Source organism: Myzus persicae, unplaced genomic scaffold, assembly GCF_001856785.1.
Source record: "Myzus persicae strain clone G006 unplaced genomic scaffold, MPER_G0061.0, whole genome shotgun sequence".
In the NCBI taxonomy this organism is placed as follows: Eukaryota; Metazoa; Arthropoda; class Insecta; order Hemiptera; family Aphididae; genus Myzus; species Myzus persicae.
Window position 1 is genome coordinate 1,090,993 of NW_019100802.1, and position 16,583 is coordinate 1,107,575.

Sequence of the window (16,583 nt, forward strand, 5' to 3'; positions counted from 1 at the left end):
TGTGGTCAGGAAAAATGAAAGAAATACTGTGCGGATACAATGGTGAAGTTGCGAGAAATCTATAACAATATACTATAGTATGACATTTGAACATTTTGAAATACACTAACGAGTACCTAATAAGAAATACTAATAATAATACTATAATAGTGCTCAACCATAAAGAACAATATTTGTACCAACTATACATTTTCGATTCTTTTTTTCAGCAAATTGAAAGCAATACAATAGATAATATTTTAAAATATCGAAATTTGAATAACTAGTTTCCAAGCTTTTGTAAATATTGTACATCAGATATTAACTAAATAGGTGTTAAGTCGGTAAAATATATCGTATATTTTTTAGTCAGGACGATTTTTTTCAAACCAAAAAGGTTAATGTTCCTAAATCCATGCCTTTTATATAAGAAACAAGTGTATGTATTTTTCAGTGCGTGTTTGAACATCGATTTTATAATACTTTAAATTTCTCAAGAAATTCATCTACTCAAAAATGAAAGTTTTATCTAAGAACCTACTTGTTTGGTAACTAATAATAATAGCCATAATTTGGACAAACGCTACACAGTTTACATATAAATATACTGTAGGTCAGAAGTAATGAATGTCTATAATTATACCAAAGTATAAAACAACTATAATATAATATTTTTTTTTTTTTGACCATTTAAAACCTCGGAATCTAAGGCTGATATATAATATTATAATAGGTATTTTATAGCAGAAGTGTGCGAACTACCGCTTGTAGAACGGTATAAACTGGTCATGTGTAATGAGTGTCAGAAGCCAGAGCCTGTTGATTCCAGCGGCTCCAGGTGGTAGGTATATCTAACGTTTCCATGGTACCGACGAGACAGCACGTGGTGCACGCCGAATGCTAAAAACGAGTATAGTACACAGAGTATATTATAACGTTTGCACGTGACGAGATTTCGGATCGCCATTATTATTTCTATTATTATTCCATCAAAGCATAAGTTGTTGACACACATAATGCCCATTATATCAATAATAATAATATTGTGTACTTTGTACATGTTGTTATTATGTACGTCATTGTCGGTGACCGTTTGAGAAAACAATAAAAATTCGTAACGTATCAAAAATCAAAATGGACAGCACCGATTAAAACGAGTGTTATTTTTTGTGTGTAAAAATTTATTTTATGTATACATCGACCGCCGGTACAAATATAATATAATATATTGTCACGTGCTTACGTTTACGTATAATAATAATAATTAATAAGCATAATAAAAAAACCACGTCTCCGTTCTGGAGATGACGCCTCTGCCAAGCCCAGACGAAGCCGCACAAGTGTATAACACATTATTTTATATTTACAATACCATTATTATTATTTCTATAATATTAACCCTCCGCGTGTAGAAAAAACGTCCCCGTCGACTCTTTAACGACGTGACGACGAGACGGCGACGATATTTAAGAAGGGGGGAATATTTAATGAAACGGTTACCCAACGAGTAAACAAAAGTTGGACGTTTGTGAGGTCGTAGTCCACGGGATAACATATTGCAATGTGTTCCGAACGACGGTTAATAAATAAAACATGTATGGACGTATGGTACATTAGAATATTGTCTTTACGGTTACGGAGTTATTACAGTGATGCCTGATGGTCAATTGCGGAGAGGGGAAAGTCCACGAAACAAACGGCGACGTAAGTTTATTATCAAATTTTACATCAAAAGTATTGTGCCAATAGAAAAACAGACATTTTTAAAATTAGATTTCTAAAATTGGTCAGTATTCGAATGCCCTGTCGGTACCCATGATCTTGTCATTGGCCGCCGCCACGGAGGTTTAAATCAAACTTCGGACACAGGTCTGTTACGACAAAATTAATGAAACACGCGCCATTTCGAAAATTTTTTTCGTTCGTTCGTTTTAATCTCCAGATTGACCCCGGCGATGAATGTACAGTAAACGATATATCATACAGTTCAAACTATGATACTCGCACACTCATAATATTAATAATAATAATGGCCGTCGTTGACGTAATAATTGTATAATAATATGATTATCGCGTTTTCGTCGGAATGGACTTGGCAACTCGCAAAACGATCGGCAAAACCAAACAATGCCGGGTTTTCCACTATAATCGGTATACCATATCGCGTAGTGTTCCATATATTCAATACTATGTAGGTAAGTAGGTAACAAATGTCTGTAACACGTTACCTACAAGTCAAACATAATATTAAACTCAACACTAAGCGACACGCTTAAGTAGGAACCCAGCTTAGAGCTTATAAATACGAATGTACGATACCGACGGTCGTTGTTATCTGGGATGATAAAGTGATAACATTTCGAGAAACATTTACAAACTTGAATGCAACGCGACGACTGCGTGACGCGAAAACACGAATGGATATGCATGATAACAAACGTAGAAAACGATATTTAATCAATCTGTCAGGCACTAAGAAAAAACAAAAATATTATTTAACTGTATTAAGCACGTAATCGCGAGACGCAAATCGCACGCGGAACAATCAACAAACTGCAATGCGACCGGCGGAGACAAGACGAACGATTCGGCAGCTGCTGATAGACTGAAATCTGAATTACCGTATACCGAGTGTGGCCGACAATAAGGCGGCGGCGGCGGCTGCGGCGATGGCGGCGAGTGACGACGGCGAACGATACGCGACGGCGGCCCATAAAGCACGCGCGCGTTCCGTCGAAACCGTGGTTCGGTTAGGTCTACAAACATCAACCGCGGTCGAAACGCGCTCGCACGAGGAGGGTTCACGAGGACAATATTAATTCATCTCGGCGGCGATTCCGTAACGCGTCGAATACGTTGTTATCAAACGGAAGCACGTGTGACTATGAAAGGAGCAGAGAGCGCGGAATATCGTAGCACATTGTATGACGTGTGCGTTTCATACTTTCATTAGTGCGGCAGCAGACGCAGCACCGTCACTCTTGAGTGGACAGTGGTCCCCAAAATAGATAAACGGGTTCCCGGCGTGGTGTTACAATTTATTAGCAAAATACTTATTGCATAGTGCTAACGGACGATCTAGCAAAATGGATAATATGGAAATAAGCTAACAACATCTATGCGAGGACACAGTAGAATTCTGAAAACAGATTTGAATTTGTCTTCAAGTCTACTTGAGACCGACTTTCCCACATTTATTAGACATTACCCCTAAATTACTATGAACATCATATAAAAAATTGTCATATTTCAATTTTTGTAGAAGTTAAAATCTAAAATGTGGGAATTCAATCTTTAGTAGATTTGACGAAAATTTCATATCTGTTTTCAGAAATATTATAATCACTTCACTATATCAATCTGAACGTTTGACAAAGAACAGGTCTAAGATCCTATGGGTTGGACAAAGACAGAAAATCCCCGGGTGGACTTCCTTAAAATACTTTTTAACATGGTCTTGAAGGGTTCAAGGCTTTAATAATTGGTTTGTAGAAAAAAATCGATAGTTAGATTCATATATTATCTACCATTTATTATTCCAATGACATAGCGATCGTTTCTCATTTAAACTTTAAAGTTTGTAATTGTATAAGAGGACGAGGCTCTATTCGGTTTGATTTAATTACCAACAAGGCAACAAGTATGATTGCATAATAACATTTTACATTTAATGCGACTTAAATGGCAACAACGATGAGTTCAAATTTTTTTCGTAGGTCCTCATTTGGTATTCTGAAACATAATTATCCAGAGATGTCATAGTGACGTGAATTTATAGTTATCCACAACTCACAAGCTATTTTAGGATTTAAAGTTATACGTAACCTATTCTATATATCTTCATACTTCAACCCCTTTCTCATAATCTCATATGTATGTAGATACTGGTGACTTGTCCATATTATATTTCATCCTTGAACAATTAACCAGATTCTGTGCCCCATTCTAATTTTATTCTTCTACGTATATAGTTACCAACACCTAATAATAAAATTACATGTACCTACAGAAACGCAACTACTTATTTTATTACAATTTTACTTGGACATACTCGTCGTAAACAGATCACCTAGATTAAAAATACAAGCATTCCAATGAATCTAGGTACTTAATGGTATTTTTTTACGTAAAAATTGTAAATACTTCAGATCATATATGTTATAATTTATAATACGCTATAGAAACATAGAGAACAGGTACTATTATAACATTAAATATTTAAGTGTTTAACAAACAACAATATTACCTATATGGCTACTATATAATAACTACATTTTAAAATATGTAAATGATAATTTAATTTATTGGATGTTATAATGAAATCATGTTTATAGTGATATATAGATATATCTACATAATATTATGCTGATATATACTTCACTATACTTATAGATATTAATACAATTCTGATAAAATGTTTATGATCACTTGTTTAGCAAGTAGCAACACGAAATCATAAATAGGTATGATTTAAATGAACATATACAATAAATAGATGGCGCATTAATATTCGATCAAATATGTATGTCATAAACTCATAACTATAATGTATGAGGTAAAAATGCTACATATATGTAAAGATACTTTATCGTATCGATTTATAGATTTTTATATGTATCAAGAAAAATGTAATAAGTATAATATACACATTACATGAACATTATACTGTAAATTATATCATTATTATTGAGAAATTCTAAGATGATGGTGCATGATAATATTATTATTACCTCACAATATTTAAAATTGGCATTATCACATAAACTTCCGATTTAGAATATTTATTATTTAATTGTTATACGTCCTAATCATTGTGTAAAAATATAAAAATAAACAATGTCTTCAACATTTTTTTTTTAATTATGACTTATGAGCATTTAAAAAAGTTTATTGTATACCTGTATACATAATTTTTAAACTTAATTGGACCAAAATAATTATTAGTGTAACCATGCGTAAAGATTTTTATTTTTAAAAAAACGTACAAACCTATATGATACCTATATCATTATATTTTAGCACTCATATATTATGTATAGAGCCAACGTTCCGTGGTAACAGTTATTATTTTTTACAATAAAACTTTTCTTACTAGTTACCATTCTATTGTTATGTACAACTGTATATATGTCTCTATATGTCTACACGCTCTAATGATCACGATGAGGTGTAACGTTGGGTTGACAACACCATAGTAATAATAATACAGTAGAACCTCATCAATCCGGACTAATAAGGGCTCTAAGTTGTCCGATTTAATGGAAGTCGGAATTAAACAAAATAATCAAAAAACATGTCCGTATTATAGATTTAAGAATATTATATTATACTAATTACTATACATGATATATTGCAACATAATATTAGGTCTAGCAAAATCATTTAAAAATTAAAAAACTTACATATCAACATAATGCATATACATAATCATACATATACAATACATATGAATAATCATAATTATTATATATTGAGGCACACTTTTCTATTAAGCATAATTTATCGTTTAGAAGAAGAGACGTATGTTTTCGCTTTTTACGTTGACTAGGTTTGCTCAAAGACATCACAGTGATACAAAAATAACGACTAAAATATAAAGCACTATATAACATACGACACACGAAACACTCTAAAGCGTATCAGGAGACCGACTGGCGAATTGAATACGGCGAATTGTATGACCAACAAATGGATAGTGTGAGTTATATACTTATATGGATAGAATTATGCACATATATAATAATGACCAAAATATAAATTACTAAAAGTTTATGATAACTTTAATAACGGAATATAACAATTGGTCCAGTAAAATGTACACAATAATAACAAAGCATTTTAGAAAAAACATGGAAATCGAAGATATTGTCACATAATAACATGAATAATAAAGATGAGACACGGAAAAATGTGATTAAATATGTACAACATGGAAAGTAAAAGCTTCAAAAGTATATACTAATATGCGACATACGTAGAAATATTCAAATATTATGGTATCTAATGATTGAAACTTATTACTAAGGTTGTTATATTTATTTGCTACAAGTTCACAGCCCTATTAATATTTATTAATTACGAAGAAAAGTATAGGTATTAAAATATATTTAAAATTAAAATTTGAACATTTATGATCATGATAATACATTCTTGTAGGTACATAATTTATTTATATGGAGAGATGAATCCAAAAATGAATAAGGGAGAGTTATGTACATTATGAATACAAATTTATCAATATTATGGTAATTTCATGTCAAAACTAAAAACAAAAATTAAGTTTACGGTTACGGTTACCCACGTACATATGCGTACAACTATACATGGTAAATTACTACCTACTACCTATATTACTATATACATGTATATTATACATCACATTAAAATTTACAGCTACATTACAGTTCTAAAACTGATCATCGTCGCCGGCGCGATTGTGTATTATATTGGCATTAGAATTCAAAACTATTCCGTAGGTTTGGACGTGGGCGGCGGTGCGAGGCCGAAATTAAGGTACCGAAAAACGAGATTGACAGTTGGCATATTACCTATTTTTTTTTTTTTCGAAAGTTGAGATTTGTTCTTTTTTCTCGGCCACTCTCTTACTGTGCTGCTGCCGATGCGATGGGGGTGACGAATGACGATGAAAAAATAAAAGAATCTAATATCGATCGTATTGTATTCGGGACACGCCATTTTAATTCATACTCGTATCATACAATATAACAAGGTGTTTGGATTGACATAAAACGATGTATTGTTTACCTTTGATCATGGTCTGCGTGGCCACGTGCGCCACTTCCACGCGGAATGCCATTTATGGACCGACGTCGATTGATATTGCGTGGTTAGGACCGCGGGCGGACGAGAAATGTTGCAAAATAATAATACTACAACGAACACTATTTGATTTTAGTAGAAAAGTTTCGCACAAATCGCTGGCAAAACTGCAAAAGCCAAAAACTAAACGCGAATCGTTCGACCGTCGTACCGCACAGGTGCGGATGAACTGGTTCAGGATGGCACATTATTATTATTATACATTATTATGATGTTTATTAGCGCGAAACGGAAGCGATGAGAACGGTGGACGGAGAACGACCGTATAGGTATTTACGGAAAGTGATAAATATATTATTATACATAGGTATTAGGTGCACACCGACGCGCGTCTTCGATTATTATCAATTAGTATTTAATATTATTGCTGCAAACTATGGCAAATCACAACGCTGTACGCGATTTAATATTATCGTATGAGCGGCGAACGAAACACTGAACAGGTGATAGCGATACTACACCGATACGACAGCGCGAAACGCGCGCGCCGCGAGAGGTTCTCGCGTGAACACACACGCGAGTATAAGTCATAATATGTGCAGGCGTGACGCCGACGAGCAGGTGGGGCGCAGCCGTTACTAGCCCGCGACCCGTAGAATAATACCATAATATTATGTATACCTACTTATATTACTCGGCGGCTGGTACCTGGGCGAGTAATTGTCTGGATATGAGTATTATATTATACACATCACTGTTGCGATAATATGGATATTATATACTATACATACTACATGGGTAGGAACTAGGTACAGACAAACAGTGACTTTTCAAGCACGCCCACCCGCCTGTCCGTTTGTGTATGCACAAATAATGCATTCGTCCGAGTTACGGTTTTGGAATTTTTATATGCATATATTACACTCAATGACCCCTTTTCAATCAAACACTCTCTTAGCGAAAAATGTGCCTAAATTCAAATACAAACGTGTGGATTCCGATCTAGTGTAATACTTCATGACTTATGTAATACGTATATACTATGTAGCTATAGAAGGAAGTTATACAGAGGAAAACTGCAGTCAAGTAAATGTTTTAATAAAAAATAATATTATAAAAAAGTCCGTAAAATTAAATATCGACATTTTTAAGAATATCCACTTACAAAAGCGCAGTCTAAAACCCACAAGGAATTAATAAAAATAGTTTGCAATGCATAGCATCGGGCCGGCGGACGGAGTTTATACGTATATAAATATTCATTTGGGCATGATAGAACCTCAGCGAAAACGTAATAGGCAATCTGATCGATTTCCGCAGTCGGTTGTGAGGGGAAAAATCGAGACATGTTTATGGGGGTCACCATGGTGACAATGCACTTCGTTTGTAGGCTTTTCGCCTACAAAAACTGCGCAGTAGAGTTTATTATAATGTTTTATATAATTCGGCGAAATTGCCGAAAAAAGGCTGACAACATCGTTCTCTTATCGTTTGGGTTCGCGGTGTATATATAATACTCAATCTTTTAACCACGAAATAATGTGACATTTGAATCACACGTGTATGATACAGTCATAAAATCTAGGACATCTATTAGTCACTTAAAATGAAGATTAGACTTGATAGACTAATAAATGATTAAACGCATTTGTCGCGACAATATAATAGGTACCAACTATCTAACACTAATATAACCAAAACCAATGGGTAACTGATGAAATAAAACGGGCTAGAGTACCTCGTTGGCAAAGAGGCACTGTCAATATCAATCACAAAGTCGTATGTATATAGAATAGTATCGTATGTAGGCTTGGACCTCTTATTTAGTCCACTTAAACCCGTCAGGAACTGGGTTTCTTTCTAATAATATGCCGTGGGGCGGTATTTAAACATTTCACTTTTTTTTAAATGTGTGTAAATATAGTATATTATTAACACAAAATTAACTTTTATAACTATTATTATTATTATTACTGTTATTTTAAAACCGTTTTCAACTATCAAGTACCTACTTATCGAGGGAACGACTGATAATGCATGGGTTATGAATTCAAGGCCATTAAAATATCACACTCGTTATTTTATGACAAAAAAAAATATTAGATTTTAAGACATTAATAATGAATTATTGACAGAGGCCACATTTTTATTTAATCATTTATTTAAAATATGTGAAACTGTTTACTATGACAATATAAAATACCACGTACTTAACACTCGGGTTAAGTAATAAATAATGGTAATATTTTTTATAAGTGTGAATTGAAAACACTACGTTATAATTAAATAAATTTAAATATTGTATAGGCCTGTGTTTAAAAGTAAAGTTAAAAATATATTTGATTACTTGTACTTCCTTCTGTGTCTCAATAATAACATTTTTGTAAGTTAAAATTGTTAGGATAATATTTGAATTGTATTTAATCAATGAATTTGATATCCTGTCATTTTTATAGTTATATATTATATAATAACATCAACTACTCACTTTCAATTTCTGCTATGTCATTGCCCGAAACAAACGTTTGGCTATCTTTGATTCCTTCTAAACATAAACGGAGACAGTATTCATTTTCTCTGCACCGTTGTTTTAACTGACCCTGTAAATGAAGTACAATTATGAAGTACAAATAATGAAAGTTTACAGTTATAGTCCGCATACAATTTCTGCAACAGTAAGGTTTGAATTCGGGTGAGCCACGAGTTTAGAAAGCTGATTTAGTTGCAATCGACTCCTAAGGATGAGTTTACGAACGGAATCTGACGAATCTGGTTCAAAAGTTTCATCGTCGAGCTGCAATAATATAATAATAAATTATAAAGCCCCATACAATGCATGAATATATATATATATATGTGTATTTATTTAACACTCAAGAGTACTCACAAAACTTGGTCTTCCTATGCTGGAAGCGCAGTCAGATTGACTATCAAAGCATTTTCTGTAATCGTCACCAAAGTCCAATAGTCGTCTGACCGATTCCGGGTCAGGTGGGTCCTCGCTGTAGGGCTCACTCAAGTATTTTTCCTGATAGCTGTCCCAAGCCTGTTCGGAAAACGAACTAAAGTCTGTGGTTGTACCCGATGGCAGTTGAGCAGTCAATGGGAAACGTTTTTCTCTCGGAGTGACGGCACCAAATTCGCCTAAACGGAACACTGGCATTTTCATCGGACGCTTACGTACGGCCGGGCGTTTTGAATCTTTAGTAACCTCTTCTTCAGTTTCTGAATCCGCTCGTTGTGAATCAATATGAGTATTGCCGCACAAAGAGCCGGAAAACGAACCAGAAGTGATCATTTCGTTGTAGGTTACAGAATTAACAATAGATGACAGGCTGTCAGCTGATCCACTTTTACTTTTTCTGTCCTATAGGTTCATAAAAATAAATGAATTAAAACAATTGGTTTTTAATTTTGATACATTATTGTGTATAAACATATATATTTTATTTTATCAGCCATTTCTCACCAATGTACTCTTTCTTCTGTGTTTAAGTTTACGTCGCCTTAGTGAATTGGTGTTATAAGATCCACAACAGTCTTGTGTTTGAGTCGCAGTAGATTCCTCGATGGTAGACGAGTCTCTGCCATTAACAGACACTTGTTCGTGAGAAATATGATTGAGGGCCGATTCCGAAACAGACAACTGACAGGACTCGGTCAGAAGTCTAGCCTTGGGACTGCTTTGGGGAAGACCAGACATGCTGACCGGTCTCAATGTATTTCCAGTATTTGTTTTCGATCTCAATTGAACCTGCAAATTGAAATCGATATATTATTGAAATCATAATCATACAATAACGTTGTGGTATTGCAGCTGGTTACCTTTGGAGAACTGCAATCGTTTATTTTTCCTGGGTTTGAAGAAAAATCTAATTCCTGAGTTTGCACTACGGTTATATCACACGACCGCGAAGAATGCGAATGATTATCAGAGTTGAAATGCTGATCGTCGTCTTCTGTAGTGTATTCACCACTAGCATCGCAACTATCACCGATAAAATCTTCGTTCTAGAAAAATACATTTAAATAAAACGTCTGAATACATATATTTAACAGGTAAAAAAAGTGTTAGTATATTACTTCGGGATCAACCGTTTCATGTCGGAAAATTCTTCTTTTCACGCCACAGCCAGACATCCAAAGTTTTTCAGAGTGTTTATTCTTGGAAATTGACCAATTGACGTTTTCAACCAGAGCTTTAATTTCTTCTATGTTGGCTCGTTCTGCCAAAGACACGGGCACTTCGGGTTTCTCAACTTCTTTCTTCGTATTAGCACTGTATGTCCATTCTTCATCTTCCGATGATTCCGACGTTTTTACTTCAGTTTCCACAATAGACTTCATTTGGGACTCTTGTTCCGAATCCGTATCTAAATGTCTGTAGTAGAAAGTTGCCAAGTTTGGACCTTTTCTATCCGACCTGTGCAAAATACAACTTTAGTAACTTGAAACAGTCAACTCTGTATTATTTGATTTACCTATGAAAATTGGCCGTATCGTCGAATGACATTCGTTCAGATTGGAGCACCGGCGATGGTGAAGTCTTTGTTTCCATTTCACTGTTTACTTGTTCACCCTAAATATTCAATCATCTTAGATGTATTTCTCAGAAAACTATGTACAGTATGGTCACTTACGTCTGAAGAATTTGACAACTTATGATCGACTAACCGTGGACATTTATGAACCGGTTCTTCGTCGCAATCCGAAGAACTATTGCTGTCCTACAATAAAAATAACATGTACGTGTTTTTTAAATATATAGATATACAATAACAGCAAACGACGTAAATCCTATATTACGTACGTCCGTACGAGTATGTAACGTTACATTAACTCTGTTTGGACGGATTACTCCGAAACTCTATAAGTAGATATATATAATATACTATTACATAGCTCTTCGGTCAATCTAGACAATTAGTCTGACATACCTTTCGACATTTTTTCACGGTCAGACTTTCAATGAAGCAGATCCACTCTAACGATCTTATGTACAACAGCTGCCAGCGATGTTCGAAATTCTTCGCTTTTTTGGTTAGCAGCGGCACCGTTTGCACTAACTCTTGATGTATTGGAGTCGTAGGTTGATGATGTTCGTCAGCTAGTAACTTGCAGTATTTCAACACCAACCGGATACACTTGCCTTTTGATTCAATGTCACTGTGGATAGACTAAAAACAAAACAAAATATATTATTAGACGACAAATTTATAACTACATACACATTATACATTTGTATTATACGACTACACGAGTACCTACATACGATTTAAATCAGATAGCAAATACACAGATATAATCAAAAGAAACATAATCATATACTGCGCAGGTGTACATTTTACAACATGATCTTAATAGCTCTAGTTCATATCTATAACATTACTATGCCACACACCATCATCGTTTGTAATAGTAGTTGCCTACCTACAACAACAGTAAATACGTATAAAAAAGGTTTTTTGTATTTTGATGTCATATTAGTTCAAAAAATATTTCAACGAATATCCTGATGTAGTTAATATGAAGTAATTTTTAAAATTCTACTTTATTATTCAATGTCATGCTGTGGTCTACCAATTTAAATATCTTTGTCAGCGGCAAGTAGCTATTAGCATTATTAAGTGGTCGTCTTTCCAGTATAGACTCTATGCATGTACAATATATTTTCATCACCATTGTCCATTGTTCTAAAGGCAAACTCGAAATGAAACAAATCTTAATGATGTCTGGATTCAAATTAATATCATAATGCAGTATTATATTATACTTTAAAGGAACCTATATTATGAATAATATAATAAAACTATATTGTATGTAAGTATGTAACTACATGTTCCAACCGAATTCAATTATAATGTAAACAAATAGTATTAATCTGATGTTAAAAAAGTTGTGATGAGTTTTGTGGAATTGTCTAGCTGTTAAAAAAAAAACGGTTTTTTTGTTTAAGAATTGAGACATCCGTTCAATTATAAAATAAATATATGTTTTTAAATAACACACACTGCTGCAGTATTAGTCATTGCTTTCATCGGGTATTGAGGGTTAGGTTAGGTATTATATATTTATATGATAGATTTATTGTTTTGCAATTATAATGTAACACATTTTAATATTATTACACTTTAGTTTTAAACCGTGACTAACATTTTAAGTACCACTGGACCAGTATGTCATAAATATGATACAAAACGCGGTGGAATATACTATGTACAAGAAGAGATGGCCCAGATATATTTAAATCCAGCGTGCCTTTCACGCCGCACGTAGACTCTGCATCATTGCCGCCAACGACATCATCACGTGGCCCGGCCCAACTAAGGGGAAAGGATATTTCGTTAAACGCGATAAATGTGTTATAAACTTATATCTATACATCACATTATATATATGCGTGCGTGTGTGTGTGTGTGTGTGTGCGTGCGTGCATGCGTGTTTTTTTAAAAACACAAAACTCGACAAAACGTCCGACGGACGCCATCGGAAAGGAAATGACAACAAAAAATAAACTCCGACAATTTTCTCGGGTGGTCATGGTTCGAACGACGAGTTCTACGACCGCCGTTGCAGCGGTGTTGTTGTTATATATATTATTATTGTCGTCGGACTGACGAAGTGTAACCATACAGTAATTTAATGTAATAATGTAATTTGCAGCTGTATTGTACGACGGTTAGTACTGAAGAGATCGCACAGCCATTAAACGTCACAAAAAAGAATTACGGTAGCGCGATCGCTGTTCAGCGCTATATTGTTTTATATGACTTTGTGGTTTTCCGGTGCGATGTATATATTTTTGGACAATTTATTAGAAGATACCAAATTAATAGTTCAGAGTTTCAGACAAATATTCTTGATATTATAATGTCGGATTAGACTTGGGTTGTTATTTGCAAACTGTACAATATGGAATGCAATAATTATTATTATTTGAAGAAATAATATTTATACAACAGACATATTTTTTATATCAAAAATATAATACAATTAGAATCAAATTTATAATTTACTTAAATGTATTGTTTATAGTAACTCATGTACAATGTGCAAATGGTGAACAAATGTGTTGAAAAATTAAAATTGTATGAATGAATAATTTATTGTTGTTGTATACATATATACTATTAGTACCTCTGAAATTTCAACGAATTGCTATGTTTATATTATTATTTGTTATCAATCCTAGTCTGTGTTGTTCACAATAATACTTTTTTCTCAAAATAATAAAAAAATAATACAAAGTCCAACGATCGTCTACAACTCAAGTACGAATGTGTTTAAAATAATCTATTACGCGCTGAGTATGCTTCCGGTCCAAGGTCTCTCATTATATTATAGTATATTTCTTATGACTCAATAAAAACCTTTCCGAGACCCGTTTACGGTCAATTCATATGAGCGCATAATTTATGCCCAAGTAAACTCACGTGAATCGCGTCGTGCGTATATTACCTCTGAGTGCGATTAAACACTACGAAACGTTTAAGCCGATACGTTTCCGCTCAGCGGTAGCAGCACATAATACGTTACCTACCTATTTAAATTTTAAAACGATAATATTCCGACACGGCACGTGTGAACACGAGTGCCGAATACGCCGCCGGGTGATTTATTCGTAGTCCTTATAAGGTGAAATTGATTTCGTTGCATTATTTCCATCGTGGTCGAACTGTGTAGACACTCGTATGCGATCGAAAGACTTGTAGTGATTGAGCATAATACAATCGCCAACTCAGCGACCGGCGCACATTAATAATATTTGTTTATTTATTACCCGTGGTGTATGTCGATGTGTCGCGCGTATTCCCCGCGAAGAAGTAGAAAGCTTATATACCTCCTGCTATACAGTCCTACCCGTAATTATGCGGTTCGCCGAACGAGTTTTGTTTTTGTTTTGCCGCCGAAAACTTCGAAATAAACACGCGAGCCGGAGAATATTAATATTATAATATGCATTAGGCGCAGAAATGATCGTATAATTTTCGTGTTCAATTTAAAAAAAAAAGTTATACCTCAGCATAATAATTCGCTTTCGTGCCCGGCAGTTGTATACCATTATGACGCAGGGGGTGCAGGACGTGGACAAATAGTAGGCATGAGTCGCATGACCCTCCCCTTCCCAATCGTACACAATTAACGCGCCCGCCACTGTCGTTTCCTGCTACATGTCCTAGGTCCGTCGCGCATTAATCGATATCAATTTTCAAAACACGTGTTAGTCGTGCCAGCAGACCTAAACGATAACTACGACTTATATGCTACAGGATGTTCTGTTTACAACTGCGTAGTTTCCTCAATTGTTGTTTTCAAACAAAATAAATCTAATTTTTTTTAGTGGTTTTTTATTTAAAACATATTTTTAATGATAACATTAGGTTCTAGAGTTTTTGAAGTGTATATAATATAAAAGTCGGGTAAGTAAAAAAAAATTTACTTCGTACAGAAGTACCAAATGACGACTTTTATAAATACAGCAGAAAATTAGTGTCATTATAGCCATCAGCTAAACGGATCACCCGGTACATCAATTATAGTTGGTCACAGAAATTTGGTTGCAGTGGTAACACTACTGCGGCGGCTCCGAAAGCTGCAGCGAACTCCACGCACGACACACGTGTCACAGTCAAAATATTTTTTGAATACGAATTTGTTTTCATTTTTCGTTTGCTCTTGAAACCGACCATAATGTATACTTGTATTATAATATATACATGTGAGTTGTAATTATATTATTGTACGTTTCCATTGGAAATAATATACGGCCACAGTGACTCGGAAACGTAAAAATGTAAACGCGTACTAAAAACGTAACGTATACGTAAATGGCTTTCGGCACGCGACTATTAAGGCATTATAATTTTTTAAATAACATAAGTAGCTTAGCGACTTTTGCAGCAGACCACATCGGTCACGATGAATGTCTCGACGAAAATATTATGACCGAGACAAACTCAATGTGTCCTTTGCATGGGAGATTCGAAGAAAAATTATGCCTGAGATCCATCTGCTGCTGCTGAGTGCAGAGTATGAACTGTTTGTAGTTTTAGGATGATAAACGTGCCCCTCTCCGGTGACGAGATATTGTGATTGGTGTATACTTTTTACGATTTATACGCTATCGCACACACGGCGGTGGATGCAACATTAACACAGAGACTAGTGAGAAGTATTATTTATCGCAAACCGATTCCCGTTTTAATAATAATATTATTATTTCTCTATACCAAGTATTGTGCACATTTATGGGTCAATCGAATACACTGCACTGGAGATTAAAATGTTTATGAAATTCGTATAGTATACATTATAGTACTAAAGTATATACATAGTACTATGTTACATATACACAGATTCGTATTTTTTGTATCGTTAACATTAATAGTTGACATAACTGAGCCACCTACACCCCGCGAAAAATCATTTAATTAATAATTTATTTATATCTAGTTGTTTGATATATGTTAAAGTGCAATCATAAAATAGCCTAACAACATCACGAAGATCTACACATTATATAGGGATTAGACGGGGTTAGTTGCGCAAGTTGGACAGCCGCAATCATTTATCTCTCTACATTATATGAATATATATAACAGGCCTAAAAATAATAATAATATATGTATATATGCGAAGTACCCACGTAGTGGATCATTTGGATATATTTGAGGGCAGGTGGTTCGCAGCAGGCGGCGTTTATAAAAGGTTATTTAAAAAACGCGCCTAGAATATAATATATAATATTATTGTAAATGTGGCGGTAGGTCGTTTATTAATAGCAAGGCGAGGCTGAATAGGCCTTCCCACCCCAGAAGTTTCAT

The 16,583-nt window shown here is 34.4% G+C and overlaps 1 protein-coding gene across 3 annotated transcripts in view; it reads right to left on the reverse strand.

The window, feature by feature from the left end:
- LOC111043081 overlaps positions 1 to 16,583 on the reverse strand; it is a 154,539-nt gene that overhangs the window by 20,272 nt on the left and 117,684 nt on the right. For all 3 annotated transcript variants that reach the window (XR_002605531.1, XM_022327890.1, XM_022327889.1), the window contains exons 9-17: positions 11,697 to 11,936; positions 11,400 to 11,486; positions 11,241 to 11,338; positions 10,843 to 11,182; positions 10,585 to 10,770; positions 10,229 to 10,513; positions 9,647 to 10,126; positions 9,422 to 9,553; positions 9,248 to 9,359 (exon numbers count right to left, since the gene is read on the reverse strand). Coding sequence is in view for 2 of the 3 variants with exons in the window: in XM_022327890.1 (XP_022183582.1) it covers positions 9,248 to 9,359; positions 9,422 to 9,553; positions 9,647 to 10,126; positions 10,229 to 10,513; positions 10,585 to 10,770; positions 10,843 to 11,182; positions 11,241 to 11,338; positions 11,400 to 11,486; positions 11,697 to 11,936 (1,960 nt within the window). In the remaining variant the exon portion in view is untranslated. The remainder of the gene's footprint in view (positions 1 to 9,247; positions 9,360 to 9,421; positions 9,554 to 9,646; positions 10,127 to 10,228; positions 10,514 to 10,584; positions 10,771 to 10,842; positions 11,183 to 11,240; positions 11,339 to 11,399; positions 11,487 to 11,696; positions 11,937 to 16,583) is intronic.